Consider the following 17,534-nt stretch of genomic DNA (forward strand, 5'->3'; position numbering starts at 1 on the left):
CGAAAAAAAAAGAAGGATGACATTTGAGAAAAGGTACACAGAGGGCAAGAAACCTTGGGAGTGAAGGTGGGAGGAAGGTAGAAGATGCAAAAAAGGAAATTATTGAGGCATTATAGCTCAGAAAGTTCAAGGTACAGGTAGGGAGTTAGCATTTATTGGAGTTAACAGTAAAAGAGAAGCTAATTAAACAAGGAGGTGGAGGAGAAACCTGAGCAGGGTGGAGATAGAAGGACTGTAAAAGTAGGATTGAGGTGTAAGGAGAGAATAAAAGATGTCAGGAGCTATCTGCTTAGTGAATGAGGAGCATGGATACATGTTTCTTAAATAGCAACAGTAAAATAAGTTTGATAATTACCATGAGCTTGAAATGGACTCAGTTTAGGGAATTTTGTGACTTTCTTCAGTGTTATTTGGCAGCTCTGGGTGGGTAGGGGGAGAGAAAATTGAGAGTGTCATTATCTAGACTTCAGCTTGAATAAGGGGCTTTAGAATGGAATAACAGTGAATAGGAAGAGTCAGGACTGGAGTCATGGTTAATTGATAAATAAAACATGAAATAGTTCTTCTGGGGAATATGCTTTTTGTTGTATATCAATGATTTTTTTCTTATTAGACATTAGATAATGTTCTTTTGGCAACAGGGAAATAGGTGTGGTAGTTAGCATGAATTTGAAATGGATTAATTTTACAGACTTTTGTTACTTTCTGCAGTGTTGCTCGCTGGCCTGTAGAGGGAGACACTGCTTTTAATTATAGTTAACCCCCAAATTACTCAAATGTTTTCATTGCTTGCATTGGCCTGTTAAGTAGTAGTAAACAATAATTCTTACTTTTCTGGAGGTCATTTATCAGGTTGCCTTAATTATTCAGAACACAGTTAAGCCAGGAAAGAATATATTGATGATTTCATCCATTCATTGATTGAGCCTTCCAACAAAAATTTGAGTGTATGCCCTATATAGCTTAGTACTTAGGATTCACAGATAATAAGACAAGATGCTACTTTTGCAGAACTTGAATTCTGGTAGAAGCCACACTGACAACATGTCGTAAATGTTGTAATAGTGGAGCAGAGTGCATTGTGGTTTTAGTCTTAGGTTCTGGAGTCAGCTGGCCTTGGGTTCAAATCCTATCCTTTCTTCCTATGAGCTATGACCTGGGGTGGCTTCTGTGACTTTGTTAAGCCTCAGTTTCTTTATAAAATGGGGACATTGGTACCTAACAGTACCTAATTGTATTGTGAGGATTCAGTAACAGAATGAGTATTTACTGAGTACCTGTTATATACTAGTCATTGTTCTAGGCCCTGAGGACAGAGAACAAGATAAGCAAATTCCCTTTCCACATGGAGCCTACTGTTTAGTGAGAGGGCCAGACAGCAGACAGATGGATAATATCAGGTGGTGATTAGTGCTATGAAGAAAAAGTCTGGTAGAAGTGACATTTGGTCAGAGACCATGTGATTATATGAAGGAGGGAATTCTAGGTAGAGGGAACACCAAGTGCATAGATTCTGTGTGGGCCTGGCCTGTTTACAGCTGAAAGTTGGAGGGGCTAGAGGGAGGATGTGAAAGGGAGAGGGGCTGGAGAGGAGGTTGACGGCTAGGTCACAAAGGGTCTTCAGAATGAGGGGTTTTACTGTGTTTTGTGGGAAGCCATTGGAATGTTTTGCATCAGGGAGTGACGTGACTTCACTTCTGCTTTGAGAGGATCACTTTGGTTACATTGTACAGAAGGAAGACTGGACACAGGGATTCTGTTTTAGTAGTCCAGTGTAGAGACGGTGGCGCCTTAGGCCACAGTGACGGGGCTGGAGTGGGGAGAAGTTTTTAGTACCTCACACAGAGTAAGCCCTTGATAAATGTTAGCTGTTGTTATTTGTTAAAGGCGTGTTGAGAGCTTCAGGGAGTAATTGGAGAGGGTTGGCGGATGAGGATGGAAAGGGAGGTGGGGGCCAGAGGGTGAAGGGCCTTAGATACCTTGAAAAAAGGTATTAGGGCTTCATGTTGTGAGAAAATGGTTCTCTGGTTGTATGTTAGAATTTGAGAATCTTTTTATATATTCCTGTGACTGGGTTTAGGATGATTCATACTGGTAGCTGGGTATGCAGACCATGTTTTAAGCAATTGGAGGTCTATTCAAGGATTTTAAGCACTGTTTCTTATTCAGAGTTGTATTTTAGAATGACCTGTGATTAGCCAGGATAAACCCACAAAGACTGTACTAAAATGCCTGGACTTTCCTATTCAGACTTATGAGCAATTTGGTCTTAATTTAGACCTAATTCTACTAAGATTTGTTACCCAGTTTCTTAGCCAAATGAATTTTATTTTTAGGAAATGGAAAGGAGACATTATTTGTAAATATGGGAAATATGTGTGTGTAAATATATTCTTTTTTTTTTCTTTCTTTTGGAAGAAGCAAGAAGAAAGAGCTCATAGGGAAAAGGAATTAAAATAGCTGTTTTTGGAGTTCCCATTGTGGCTTGGTCGTTAGCATCCATGAGGATGTGGGTTCGATCCATGAGGATGTGGGTTCGATCCCTGGCATAGGCCGGCAGCTACAGCTCTAATTCGACCCATAGCCTGGGGACCTCCATGTGCTGTGGGCACAGCCCTAAAAAAGACAAGACTAAAAAAAAAAGAAAAAAAGAATAGCTGCTTTTCAAGACAAAGGAGCATCAGCCTCTAGCCTCATACTTTCATAGTGTTGCTTTGTTCTCAAGGAGTGTTCTTGGATTTGGAAGCTCCCATAATTGCAGTTTATGTTGTGAAATATGTTTACATTCACTGGGGACCAAAGAAATTGTAGTCATAAGGTTGTGTGGCATTGAGAAAATGAAATTTTTTTTTGCATGTCTAATTAAAATGATACTGTTTTTTTTCAAGGAAAGGGTTAAATACTGATTTTTTAAAAAAATCACATTAACTCTTTTTGACCATGAATTTGAAAATTTTCAAGCTTCCAGAAAAGATGAAAGAATAGGACATTAATTATACCATATACTTCATCTAGTTTTACCAATTGTTTGCATTTTGTCACATTTGCTTTATCTCTTTGTATACATTTCTGGGGTTGTCATTGGAACATGTGCCATAAATATTTCAGCTGCATTAACTCCTCTCAATCTTTTAATTACTGTTTTGAATATGCCCTGATGTTCAGTTTCAATAATTGTGTATTCTAGGTGAGCAAGACTGTAATAATATATTTAGAGCTTAGAGCGTTATCTCTATAGCATGATTTGATATTGGAATTTCTAATTTTCTCTTCTTCAGAACAACAAGATATGGATTTGGATATAGAATTTGATGTACACCTTGGGATAGCTCATACCCGTTGGGCAACGCATGGAGAACCCAATCCTGTCAATAGCCATCCCCAGCGCTCTGATAAAAATAATGGTACGGACAGATTGTACGTGCTTTGGAATGTTTGTGGAAGGCCAGTAATGGAGAAGAATGAAAGCAGTGTTTTCATTGTTTTATTCTGGAAAGTGTCAGGCACATTCAGAAGTAGAGAGCATCCAGAATCTGATGTATCCATCATCCAGCTTTAACTTTTACCAATATGTGATCAGTTACATGTATCTATGCCCTGCCCAGGTTATTTTGGAAGCTGATATCATATAGCTGGCTATCATATCACAGGTAGCTAGATATCACAGCATTTAATTTATAAATGTGTGTGTGTGTGTGTGTGTGTGTGTGTGTGTCTAAAAGGTAAGAACTTGGTAGATTGATCTGTCTCCCAAGACTTCTCCTTCTCCCTCCTCTTTTCTTTGCAGTTTGTTGGTTCCTTGCAGTTGTTTGTCTTGTAGAGTTTCCTCCAATCTGGATCTTGCTAATGTCACGCATCCTGAGGTGTCATTTAACATGATTCTCTGTCTCTTCTGTTTATTATAAATTGGTATGCTGTTCGTTTACATCCATAATGTTTGGATGCTTTTCTCTTTGTGTTATTAGAGGTCACTGATGATCACTGCCAAGATTAATTATTTCTTTAGGGGTTACAAAGTAGTGATAATCTAATACTATAATTCCTTCTTCATTTATTATCTCCAATACTTCTATAAAGAGAAACTTCACCACAGTAACTGCTTGATTACCCTGATGTACAGATTGCATAGGAAAGACAGGTTAAATGTTTGATTTTTTTCCCCCTTAATTTACCATTTTTCAAGTGAAGTCATTCTAATGTTCTAAAATGCACAATGAGTTCATTTTTATTATTATTATAATAAATTCATGGGTTTAAAAGATTTCATTTGTTTCCAAACACTGAAGTAATTATCATATTGATGCACAAAATTCCCCATCTTTAGTCAGGTGGGAGTTTATTTAGGTTGGCTCCTGAATCCTTTTGATGTGACTCAGGTAGGATCAGTAGTCTTTGTAATATTCTTGTGGTTCAGAACAGTTCAGTACCTGTTTATCTAACCCTGCCCCAAACCTGGACTTGGCCTTTCCTCTAAGGAGCCCTAGTTCCTTTTAGCGAAAAGGATACTTCAAGCCTCTAAACCAGGGTACCACGGAGCCTGCGACGTAGGGGGTTTGGAGGAGAGTGCAGAGCAGACACTGGAAGCCGCCATTGGTACTCGCCCTGGCAGCATCCCCCACCTTGAGAGCCAAGGCCCCAGGGAATGGGTGTGGCAGCCACAGGAACACAGCATTCTGTTTTGTCCTCTCACTGTGCTGCTGTCGCATGGCTCCTCTCTACCAGCTGCCATGAGCGAGGGCTGCCCTGGGAAAAGGAGAAGGAATGGCAGTGAGGAGGACCACTGTCTCCCCGACCCCGACCAAAAGGAGTAGCAGAAACCCTTCCTTTCATGATTCTTGGGACACGGAGTCTTCAAGCAGTGATGGTGGGAGCAGCAGCGGCAGGGGCAGGGCCAGTGGGCCACAAAGCAGCTTGTTGCCGGGTCCAGCCCCAACACCCCAGCCCATCCCGAGCAGTCTGCTCTGTGCCGAGGCCCTTACTTCCACATCAAGCAGACCGGGAAGGAGGCCCACTTTCATAGCCTAGAGCACCGAGGACGGCCTCCCACATGATGTGCCCACAGTGTCTTGCCTCCTATGAAGGGACAGCGCTGTGCAGATTGGATATTTCAACTTGGGATGTTTTTAAAAATTGCGCATACCAAGAAGTGCCTGTTGGTTTTTCAGTCTATTTGAAAAAGTTATTTACTTTTACTTGTGGTTTTGCTGCACTTTTGTGATTTCAAAGGGGCTTTGAAACAATTACTTTATAGGATTCTTTTGAGGGTGGTATCAAATCCACATCAAGGTAACTGTAGGAGGAAATGTCATTTGTGTGTTCAATCCATAGTTTGTCCATTTCAGATTTATTTCTAGATCTGTCAATTAGAAACTTTACTTTATGTAAAAAGGCCTTTTAAAAATACGGGATCTTCAGTTTTAAAATTCAGTAAACTAGAAAAGAGTATCCAGTTTCCATGAAAAAAAAAATAACAAACTAATTTTTTCCGCAAAATGTAGAAAGCTTGATTTAATCTTGCACTGAAATTGTCATACTACCTCTTAGTATGTAGCTGTCCTATTGAAAGTACTCTCCTTTGTGACAGGAGGACAGTCCAAGTTAGACAGTGTGGGTAGGCACCCTCCCTGATAACTGTACCCACAGAACTTGTTACTGTTATTCCTCTATCTCCACACCTCAGACTTAGAAAACATTGCTCAGTTCTAATAGACCAGAAATATGTATATAATGACTCTTGGTCTTACAAACTTGTCTAGCAGCAGCTTATATAATCTCATTGATCAGTCCACCTTGCTGTGTCGAGAATTAGGGTCCTGGTGAATGCTGGCAAAATGTAAGCCATCTCAACTAATGTCTGAAGTCACAAGCATTGTGAAACTGCTAGGCAAGGATTCAGTTTATGCTTAAAGTAACCCCAGCAGTAACTCCGGGGCCACATTCAACCACCGAAACTGGAAAGGCCAGTGTGGCTTAGAAACAGATGAGCAGAGGCACCTCTAGAAGAAGTAACAGTTTATTTAGAGGGAGATGGATTGTTACTGTGTTACTTTGTCATACTAGAGAGCCACCGAAAGGCATGGACAAAATCTTCCTCAGTGACAAGCTGTCTGAACAGGGAGCCAGGATGTGGAGTCATCCGCTTGGGAGTGTGCCAAGGGGACAGCCTGCCATTGTGTGAAGAGGAGGGTGCCTTAGAGTCCCCCTGAGTCCTCCTGCCTGCTCTCACCTTCCACTCCCCTGGGATCTGCATAGCACACACAGCAGCTCTGAGAAGCACAGATAGCTCTAGGAAGGGGATTTTGCTTTTTGTCAACATTTTAGGGAGTTCCTGTTGTGGCTCAGCAGTAAGGATATGGGTTTGATCCTTGTCCTTGCTCAGTGGGTTAAGGATCCGGCATTGCTGTGAGCTGTGGTGTGTGTCGTAGACACTGCTCAGATTCCAAGTTGCTATGGCTGTGGGGTAGGCTGGCTGCTGCAGCTGCAATTCGACCCCTAGCCTGTGTTTCTCTTATATGGTGGCATTGGGCTAGTAGTTTATTTTTTGATTTTTTTTTGGCTACACCTGTGGCATAAGGAAGTTACTGAGCCAAGGATCGAATCCGAGCCATAGCTGTGATCTATGCCATGGCTGCAGCAATGCCAGATCCTTAATCTGCTGTGTCACAGCAGGAACTCTTGGGCTAGTAGTTTAGCCACAACTGAAGTTTATGTCTCTAGACTCCAATTTATTATATTAACCCATTACAGCCACCTCTTAGCAAGCATTGTGTCCTTCTCCGTATGAACTGTGCTACTGATCTACCTGAGGATAATCCGATGGTGGAAAGTAGATAATACTTGATTACATCTGTAATACACTTAAATATATTATGTAACAATTTTTTAACTTGAGGAATATCTGTTAATAGTAATGGCTATTTATAGTATTCATTAGACCTATAATTTCTTGTCATCAATACTTGTGTCTCTTTTAGAATTTATTGTTATTCACAATGGAATCATTACCAACTACAAAGACTTGAAAAAGTTTTTGGTAAGTGAAGCCTACCAGTCTTTGAGAATACGTGTAACAAGAGCAGTGAGGTTGTTTGTTAGGGTGTGCAGTAAATCCTGTCTGGGTGTGATCAGGTAATTCCTAGGCAGTTAAAAGGGTATGGTGGTTTGCTGGGCTTTTCTTTGTTGACTGTGGAACATTTTTGTTTCTTATATGGCAAGAAAATAATTATTTGGCTTTGTTATAAGTGACCCAAAAGCTTAAATAAAATTGGAGTTTGGGGAGGATGTTTTTTGCCTTGTGAGAGACCCTGTTTGTCATTTTTAAAAGATGCTAGAGCATGTCAGAAGACTCCAGACAGACTGAATGAAGGCTCTGTGCCCTCGTAGCTCAGTACTGTGTAGTAGCGATAATGATGATGACCTTCGTGAGTGCCCTCTGAGAGCCGTCCAGCTCAGCTTTCCACAGCAATGGAAAACTTCCAGACATGTGCCACCCCAGTATGGGAGCCATTGTCCACATGTGGCTGTTGAGCTGGGATGAATGAAGGACTGAATTTGAGATTTTATTTCCGTTTAATCACTTTAAATAGCCACATATAGCCAATGGCCATGATATTGGACAGTGAAATATTAAAGGAAGAATCCTTATATTCATTATGGAATTAGTGTTTTGTGAATGTTATATATTTATTATATTTTAATTCTTTTAAAATTTACTTCACATAGGACATATATAGAGTTATATAATCATAATTGTATATTTGTCACAGGGAACACCTCACCATTTTGGGTTCACCATAATTAAATGGTGACCTTGATTTTGAACAGTGGGTAATTGGGGTATGGTGGTCAAAAAAGGACTAGAAGTTATTAATGAGATTTTTGAGGAAAAAATTCTGTAGAAAAGATTTGTGTGTTATGAATGTTTCCTTAAAGGTTAAAAAAATTTTTTTTTCTTTCTAATTATAGGAAAGCAAAGGCTATGACTTTGAGTCTGAAACAGACACAGAGACAATTGCCAAGCTTGTTAAATACATGTATGACAATCGGGAAAGTCAAGACACCAGTTTTACTACCTTGGTGGAGAGAGTCATCCAACAATTGGTATTAAACCACACTTTTAAAGATATTAGTGCCAACTGTGCTCACAATAAATGCTTAAAAATAACTAATAAGCAGGAACTGTGCTGATTTCTTAAGTCTTTTTGCTTTTATTTCCCAGCTATAACTGTTGAACTTGAATAATTTTGAGAGGCTGTTGTTTTAATGATTTTACTTCTTTCACCATAGTTCAGTGCCATGGGAATTGAAAATTATCCAAAATCAAACAGTTTGTCCAAAAACTATTCATACCCCCACACAAACCCATACACACTGCACACAAACATGTACACAGTACTGACAGGGATTCATCGCTTTCTCACTTCCTGCTCATGCAGGTGTTCTTCCCGGTCAATAACTTAGCACAAGTAGCTTCAGCGAAATGCACACTCGTTATTCTGGGATAATGTCTGCATGTCTCCAAGCCAGTAGTCCACTTATTTTTCCTTGTGGGGACTTTTCCTTGGCCCTATACCTCTACAGAAAATTACTTCTCAGCCCAAAAGAAAAGTGGTGTTGTTTTTGATCTCATCCCAGTTGCTCTAATGAAAGATTAAAGGTATCTAAGAGATTCCCAAAGGTCCAAATACTTCATGACTTCCATCTCCCCCCTAGCCCACTTACAGCTTTAGCTTTCTGTTTAAAAGCCCTTTACTTCTTTATGAAGGTCCAGCCTCATCTCCCATCTCCATCCAGATCTTACGATGTCTGCAGCAAAAAGATGTGTCAGGAAGTTGGAGAATATAGGCCTGTTCTTTCCCTTTGCTCAAGGCAGAGTAGTGTCCTTCTGAGCCTTTTCTTGTTTCTATTCATCGTATAACCTTGTTTGTTCTATTCCTTCCCTCTCCTACCTTATTCATTCTTTTCTTGTTTCTATTCATCGTATAACCTTGTTTGTTCTATTCCTTCCCTCTCCTACCTTATTCAGTTATATAGTTATAACTGTACACACACACACACACACATAGTTATATGGAACTACTCTCAAGATCAAAATGAATGAAAGTTAACAGTGGTGTAAAATTACTGGGCCAGAGAATGGGTTTTGGCTATGGAGCTTGGGATCATTTCTGATTCTGTCCTTACCCTGCTAATGCGTAATACGGGAGATACGAAGTACCTATTGAGAAATGTCAGGAGTGTGTGCAAAGATGGCTTTTAAAATGGTCTGTTTTGGAGCTATTATCTGTTGAGTCTATTTCAAGAGTGGGCTTGGTTAAAGCTTGAGTTTTGGATATAGCAAAGCTCAGGATTAAGTGTTTACCTAAAAATTAGACGTATTTATAACCTAGTGCAAAAAGCAGTTGTGTGAACAAAAAATTTCTCTGCTGAAGCGAGTACATATGAGGTATTTCACACTTGATAATTGATTATAATATGTATTGCTAATACCTTTTTTTTCCCCTCCATAGGAAGGTGCTTTTGCACTTGTGTTTAAAAGTGTTCATTTTCCTGGCCAAGCAGTTGGCACAAGGTATATATAAATTTAATGATGACTAATAATTATGTGTATTTTGAAACTTTTCAATTATAAACTTATTCTCTGTACACTATAAATGACCCTTCACTATCAAGTTTCTGCCCGTAAGAGATATTTTTATGAGTCATCCCTTGTTATCTCTGGGGGATTGGTTCCAGGACCCTGGTGAATACCCAAATCCACAGATGCTCAAATTCCCTATATAAAATAGCATTGTATTTTCATTTAACCTATGCATATACTCCTGTACACTTTAAATCATCTCTGGATTGCTTGTAATACCTAATACAATGTGTTATGTAAATAGTTGTAAATATGATGCAAATGCTATATAAATAGTTGCCAGTGTGGCAAATTCAATTTTGTTTTTTGGAACTTTCTGAAATTTTTTTCCCCAAAATATTTCCTTTTTTTTTTTAATTTTTAAAAAATTTTATGGCCACACCCGTGGCGTATGGAAGTTGCCACAGCTGTGACCTATACCGCAGCTGTAGCAACGGATCCTTTAATTCACTGTGCTGGGCTGGGGATTGAGTCCACACTTCTGCAGTGACCCAAGCTATTGCAGTGGGATTCTTAACCCACTATACCACAGTGGGAACTACTCTCCAAATATTTTTAATCCCTATTTGGTTCAATCCACAGATGTGGAGCTCAGGCATATGGGAAGCCAACTGCATTTATTTTGATGTGCTCTTTTTTCTGTTTATTTACCACTCTTCAATGTAACAGAATCGCTTTACAAAGCAAATACATTTTGGCATATATAATTGGTCTTTTGTCTGTAGTGGGGCACCATTGTTACTTTGTTGATTTTGGATATTGATTATTCTGTAGAATATCCATATCTTTTGGAACTGTGTATTCTAGACAGAATCCTAGATAATTGTATCATTACCACTTTTGCTAGGGTATTCAAGCCTAATCATGAAGTCCTTTTTAGAACAATTAAATGTTGTTCTAGGACATTCAAATATTGCTCATATATCAAAAGAAAGTTTCCATTTAACATTGAAAAGGAGAACATTTTCTTACACATTGTAATAGAATAGGGGTCTGCAACTTTTTCTCTAACAGGCCAGAGAATAAATATTTTAGGCTTTCTGGGCCATATTGCCTCTTTGGTAGTCACTCAGTTTTGCTGTTGTAGTGTGAAAGCAGCTGCAGAAAATGTGAAGAATGGGCATGGCTGTGTTCCAGTGAAAATAGACAAGTGTAGACTGTAGGTCATAGTTTGTTGACCTCTGTACTGAATATTTTTTAAAAAAATTCTGTTTGTGGTATTCTTTTGTTATATTTGAGGTTGAACTTAGAGAATTTAAACATTATTTGAAGAATGTTCCCTTATCATATTTAGATGTCGTATCATTACTGTGTTATTTATGAAATGGATTAATTCTCTTTAATTTTATCCTAACAGACGAGGTAGCCCTCTATTGATTGGTGTACGAAGTGAACATAAGCTCTCTACTGATCACATTCCAATACTCTACAGAACAGGTAAAAACTATTCCTACATCATGCCAGGGGGAAAATGTATCATTTGAATGCAGGAAATCTAAAGAATTGTTTTCCCTAAATTGAATAAATGCCCCTTTGGTCAGATCCATTCATATATATATAGTTCTGTCTAGACATAAAAAGGATTTGTTTTTGTGATTTCTCTGACGAGTAGAATTTTCTTCTGTTGTATATCCTTAGCTAGGACTCAGATTGGATCAAAATTCACACGGTGGGGATCACAGGGAGAAAGAGGTGGGAAATGCATTCTGCATGGATGGGGAGGAATCTTATCCTCTTTTGTTCATTCTTTACTAATTCTTTGTTCTTGGAGTGAATGAATGTGCTGGGCCTCTAAAAATGTGCTTATTTTATGGGGAAACATATTTTGACGTTATTTTTCTAATTTGCAGAGTATATTTTGTCTGTCTGCTTTTGGCATTTAGAAAACTGCTTTTAATAATTTGTTTCTTTAAAAAACACTGAAATTTAAGAAAATAGTGGGAATAGTGAAGTTTTTTTTCTTTGTTTTAAATTAAAATCATGTAGGATAGGAGTTCCCATCTTGGCTCAGTGGTTAACAAACCTGACTAGGAACCATGAGGTTGCAGGGTCAATCCCTGGCCTCACTCAGTGGGTTAAGGATCTAGCATCGCTGTGAGCTGTGGTGTAGGCTGGCAGCTATAGCTCAGATTCGACCCCTAGCCTGGAAACCTCCATGTGCTGTGGGTGCGGCCCTGAAAAAGACTAAAATAAAATAAAATAAAACCATGTAGGATACATTTATAATAAATAAGATGCTAAGATTAGGAAAACAGCATTGTGCAAGGCATTTATAGATTGAACTCTGTGTAGTTTTTTGAATAATTTAGCCCTACTTTTAACTGAAATATTTTTACATGGATTTTATTTTATGCATAACAATTTACTTTTAAGTTCCATATCTTGATTGGCTTTGTTTGAATTTGGATTTTTTTTTTCTGTCTTTTTGCCATTTCTTGGGCTGCTCCTGCGGCTAATGGAGGTTCCCAGGCTAGGGGTCTAGTCAGAGCTGTAGCCACCGGCCTACGCCAGAGCCACAGCAACGCAGGATCTGAGCCGCGTCTGCAACCTACACTACAGCTCATGGCAACGCCGGATCGTTAACCCACTGAGCAAGGGCAGGGACCGAACCTGCAACCTCATGGTTCCTAGTCGGATTCGTTAACCACTGCGCCACGACGGGAACTCCTTGAATTTGGAATTTTTAAAAAAATGCTTATTTTGAAGTTTATCTTTTCACCTATTCAAACTGGATCATTTTGCTGATATACTTAGGCAAAAAATGGTGTGTTTGTTTGCTTTAAATTCAGGCAGTTGAAACCCGTGTTATTAATGCATAATTCTTGGAAAAGATTGATCAAAGTACTCTAAACCTATTTATCTTTAGATAGTGGCTATCTAGAGCAGAAAGTTAATTCTTTAAATAGCCTTCTATCCTGAGATGTTGGACTTTATTTTCTTCCTCCCCTTCCTTACCTTTTCAGAAGAAAAACTAGTCTTTGGATCCAGAGTTCCAGATTTCTGTTAATAATTCTGCTTGTGTATATACTACTTATATTTTACCTTGTACATTGTCCTAGGCTGTTTTTAGAAGCAATGGAAGAACACTGGTTAAGGTCTTAAGCTGGAAGAAAAATCTATCACAAGACAGATCTTTTTGAGATGAGGGGTTGTGTTTTAGTAACCCTGGTTTCCTCAGCTCCTGGGAGCTAGATAATATGTGGCTCAGCAGGGTGTAGTTTGAAAAGTGCAGCCTCTTATTGAAGAAGCTTGTGAAGGGAAGGACACTGGGCCGGCTTTTGGTCTTTTGCCTTCAGGTGTAACCATTGAACCAAATAAAGCGGGATGCTAATAATTGTATTCCACTTAAATCAGATGAGATAACCAGCAGATGGGAAGACATTTCACAGATTGTAAGAGTCCTACAGATATCAAGTAGTAATGTTCTTTTCATCTAAGTGTGCAATGATACCTCAAATTTTTCCAAGTGTTGTAATTAGATATGCCTTGTTACTTGAAGAATAAAATAACCAATATTGCAAGAAAGAATATGGTGAAACTCAATCCCAGTAGGACATTTTAAAACCAAATCTGGTTGTATTTATTTTAAAAATGTAGTGCTGGCCTATCCTTTTGCCCATTTTTTTAAAAATTTCATTATTATTATTATTATTATTATTTTTGTCTTTCTGCCATTTCTTGGGCCGCTCCCTTGGCACATGGAGGTTCCCAGGCTAGGGGTCGAATTGGAGCTGTAGCCACTGGCCTATGCCAGAGCCACAGCAACACAGGATCCGAGCCGCGTCCACAACCGACACCACAGCTCACAGCAATGCCGGATCCTTAACCCACTGAGCAAGGCCAGGGATCGAACCCGCAACCTCATGGTTTCTAGTTGGATTCGTTAACCACTGCGCCACAACAGGAACTCCAAAGATTTCATTATTATTAAAGTATAGTTGATGTACAATGTTTCGTCAAGTTCTGTTGTACAACAAAGTGACCCAGTCACACACATTTTCTTGTGCTGTGTGGTAGGATCCCATTGTCCTTCCACTCCAAATATAATAGTTTGCATCCCCAAAGCCCCCAAATGCCCATCCATCCCACTCTGCTCCCCCACCTACCCCGCCCCTTCCCGGAACTCCAAGTCTTGTCTTTTTTCCTTTTGCCTGTTTTTTAATTCACTTTTTAACATACGTAAAGTTCACTCTTTTGAGGTGCAAAATCATGAGTTCTGTCAAACACAGATAGTTGTATAACCACCTCCACAATCAAGGTAAATAATTCATGCCCTAAAAAAAAGTTTTGTCCAGCTACCCCTCTGTAGTCACCCTTGTCACCGTACCCAGCCCCTGGCAAACACTGACTTGTTTTATCTCTCTATGGTGTTATCTTCTCTGGGATGTCATCTTATACATATTATTTATTTATTTTTTTAGGGCTGCACCCTCAGCATATGGAAGCTCACAGGCTAAGCGTCGAATCGGAGCTACGCTACAACCATAGCCACATGGGATCCGAGCCTTGTCTGTGACTACACTGCAGCTCAGGACAACACTGGATCCTTAACCCACTGAGCAGGGCCAGGGATTGAACTGACATCCTCATGGATACCGGTTGGATTCGTTACCACTGAGCCACAATGGAAACTCCTGATTTTTTTTTTTCTTTTTTTTGGTCTTTTTGCTATTTCTTTGGGCCGCTCTCATGGCATGTGGAGGTTCCCAGGCTAGGGGTCGAATCGGAGCTGTAGCCACTGGCCTACACCAGAGCCACAGCAATGCGCGATCCGAGCCGCGTCTGCAACCTACACCACAGCTCATGGCAACGCCGGATCATTAACCCACTGAGCAAGGGCAGGGGTCGAACCTGCAACCTCATGGTTCCTAGTCGGATTCGTTAACCACTGCGCCACAACGGGAACTCCCTGATATTTATTTTTTAAAGTGTGGTATCTTTTTTGTTGTCGAATTTGGATGGGAAGAACTGTTTTATTTTCATACCTAAAACACACCAAATAATCATGGATTGTGGAGAATTTTGGATGCATGTTACCAAGCCCATAAAGAATGGACACATAGGAGTTTTTACCAGTATATTTGTGGTATTCTCTGCCATTTTGTCCATTGGTTATAAGGGCCACTGTGTCTTTGATTTCGGAGAGGCAGCAGTGGGTGATGGCTTGAAGTGAGATCCTCATTCTTTGCTCAGAAATTGAACCTGGGCAGCCTGGATGAAAACCAGGAATCCTAGGCACTAGACCAGCCAGAGGCTAGAAGTAGAATTGCCCTGATTCTTACCCCCATTGAAAGCAAGAAAGTTCCAAGGAGGCAAAGACTGTAAAAACAGGTATATAAAGTTTATAGTTAGAAACACAGTATGACGTGTGGGAGAGCACAGAAATAGAGTATTGATCTTTTTATCTAAGGCAGAGGTAAAGAGTAATATACCCCCAAAGGAGAAGTGAGGGTGCGGGCGTCCCCTGAATGAGGAGCGTGCAGGAGAGGGGCTTTAAATTACTTCCATAGGACACTTCTTCCGGGTCTTTGTCTTCCTTTGGCCAATTAACCTGTTTTATCTTTCACACCTGACCAGATCTAGGGCCCTCCCCTGATCTGCATGCGGAACTTTTGGCCAAGATGGATTCTAAAGCAGAGCATGGTGGGAAGGTTATCCAGACTTATTATGGCCTGGCACCCCTGCCCTTTCTGACCCAGAAGGCTCACTCTGTTTATGTGTAGTTGGGGGTCTCCCTGGTGCTGAGAATGGGGAGTACCTGACCTCTTTGTTCTGCCCAAGCCGGGCTTAGCCCCTCTTCTGATCCTGTTGTCACCATTGTTTAACAAGTTCACAGAAGACAAGTGCCACTTATTTGCCTTGTGCCTGTTGTTATTTCTATCTTGTAGTATAGATAGGTGGCTGATTGTAAATGTCTATCCTAAAGTCCACCGTCTCCTGCCTCAGGAAGTCTAAATACAGGCTGGTTGCAGTTGTCTATCCTGAAGTCCCTCTGTCTCCTGCCTCATCTTGATCTTGGAGAAAGATGTTTTTTGGTCACTGTGACATTTACATAGTCTTCAATTAATAGATATTTTCTGTATTTGGCTAATTCATCAAACTTCATTATGCTTTTCAGTTTTGGCTTTAGTTGTGAGTAAGCAAAAAGGAAAAAAAAATCCTTCATCAACGGTTTGACAGATTGAGATGCCAGAATTCTAAAGTACCAGAATTAAAAAATGTGATCATTGCAAAAGGACTATACTTTATCTTGACTTAAAAGACATGTTAGAAAACCCAGTTTTAAGAAAGGAGAGGTTCTGGGTTTATAGTTCCAGTCTTAGCAGGAGGTGCCACTTATGATATAACATGACTAGAGAGTTCTTTCTAAGTATTTTTGTTTTGTTTTAAAATTGGAATTCGTGTAGCCTGAACCTTGATTTGTTATGCTGATTTACTGTTAAAATCTAGAGAAGTTTTATTATGAGGTAACAAAAGTATGCCACTAGCCTTCATTTTACTTTTCATTGCACAATTTTGTTATTTTTAATGTAATTTTTAGTAAGTTTAAATATACAAACATATGTATTATTTCTATTGAGTTTTTTGTATAAAGTTAAATTAAGATTAGTCCTACATTAAAATTAGTGACATTAATTATTTGCCTTTTACCTGGAAAAGAAATATTACATTAAAAAACGCATAACATAGCACTGTATCTGCCACGCTCTTTGATAGTTGCTTCACTCTATGCCCTTCGTTCTTGTTGGCTTTTTGCATGGAAATAGGGTGATCTACCTGGCATTGAACAGTTGCTGAAATTATTTTGTGTTGCTACGGGGTTTTTGTTGATTTAGTAGAAAACTATGTATATGTCTATATTGGCCATGGTTTTCTACTGCTGATCTTGTTAACTCTATGCTCTAGGCAAGGATAAGAAAGGAAGCTGCAATCTCTCTCGTGTGGACAGCACAACTTGTCTTTTCCCTGTTGAAGAAAAAGCAGTGGAGTATTACTTTGCTTCTGATGCAAGGTGAGCTTCCTTGGTTGATTGCGAGAGAGTTTTTAGTAAAACTAATCATGCTCCAGGAAACCAACACGTCATGTTGTATAAATGTCGTCATGCTGTACAGAAGAACTTTAATTAAGGATGTGAAGGTGACTTTTTTTGGAGATGGGATTCTGGAACACTTTTTCTCAATTCAGAGTAATGTAGGTCAGTTTACAAAGAAGAGCCAATCTTGAGACTTGTTCCAGTGTACTTACTGAAGTCATGGTTTTTTTTTTTTTTTTTTTTTTTTTAGAGTCTTAACCCAGGTTTTGTAAGGAGATTTTTTTTTTTGTCTTTTGTCCTTTTTAGCGCCACACCCGCTGCAAATGGAGATTCCCAGGCTAGGGGTCTAATCAGAGCTGTTGCTGCTGGCCTACACCAGAGCCACAGCAACGTGGGATCAGAGCCATGCCTGCAACCTATACCACAGCTCACGGCAATGCCGGATCCTTAACTCACTGAGCGAGGCCAGGGATGGAACCCACAACCTCATGGCTCCTAGTCGGATTCGTTAACCACTGCGCCATGACAGAAATTCCTTGTAAGGAGAAATTTTAGATTGGAGAGTAGAATGGCTTAGGATCATACCAATTATAATGTAATTGCTAACCTATATTGTCATTTTAGTCCAATGTGGACACATATTTTTAATTCAGAAATAATTGGCATCTAAATCACTTTTATATAGGAAATAGCATTAGACTAAGACATTTTGAGAGAAAATGCAGTGGAATGCTTAGAGGCATTTATAAATGAAATGCAAATAGCAGTGAGGATAAAATGGAATCATTCAAATTGCCAACAGGTATTTGAGTCATTATTCATTGTGCCTGAAAGTAGGGGGTGTAAAGTTTATAAGTGTAT

General features: G+C 39.5%; 1 protein-coding gene and 1 pseudogene across 3 annotated transcripts in view; both read left to right on the forward strand.

Moving 5' to 3' along the window:
- GFPT1 (glutamine--fructose-6-phosphate transaminase 1) overlaps nucleotides 1-17,534 on the forward strand; it is a 56,555-nt gene that overhangs the window by 13,802 nt on the left and 25,219 nt on the right. For 2 of the 3 annotated variants that reach the window (XM_047781881.1, XM_047781882.1), the window contains 6 exons: nucleotides 3,279-3,404; nucleotides 6,975-7,033; nucleotides 7,966-8,100; nucleotides 9,510-9,571; nucleotides 10,998-11,077; nucleotides 16,547-16,652. In XM_047781881.1, the coding sequence (XP_047637837.1) occupies nucleotides 3,279-3,404; nucleotides 6,975-7,033; nucleotides 7,966-8,100; nucleotides 9,510-9,571; nucleotides 10,998-11,077; nucleotides 16,547-16,652 (568 nt within the window). Of the gene's footprint in view, nucleotides 1-3,278; nucleotides 3,405-6,974; nucleotides 7,034-7,965; nucleotides 8,101-9,509; nucleotides 9,572-10,997; nucleotides 11,078-11,278; nucleotides 11,333-16,546; nucleotides 16,653-17,534 lie in introns of all 3 variants that reach the window. The other variant, XM_047781883.1, reaches the window with a different exon arrangement.
- LOC125127991 (protein FAM104A-like) lies at nucleotides 3,411-5,366 on the forward strand (annotated as a pseudogene).

The sequence above is a fragment of the Phacochoerus africanus genome, chromosome 5 (assembly GCF_016906955.1).
Source record: "Phacochoerus africanus isolate WHEZ1 chromosome 5, ROS_Pafr_v1, whole genome shotgun sequence".
Taxonomy (NCBI): Eukaryota; Metazoa; Chordata; class Mammalia; order Artiodactyla; family Suidae; genus Phacochoerus; species Phacochoerus africanus.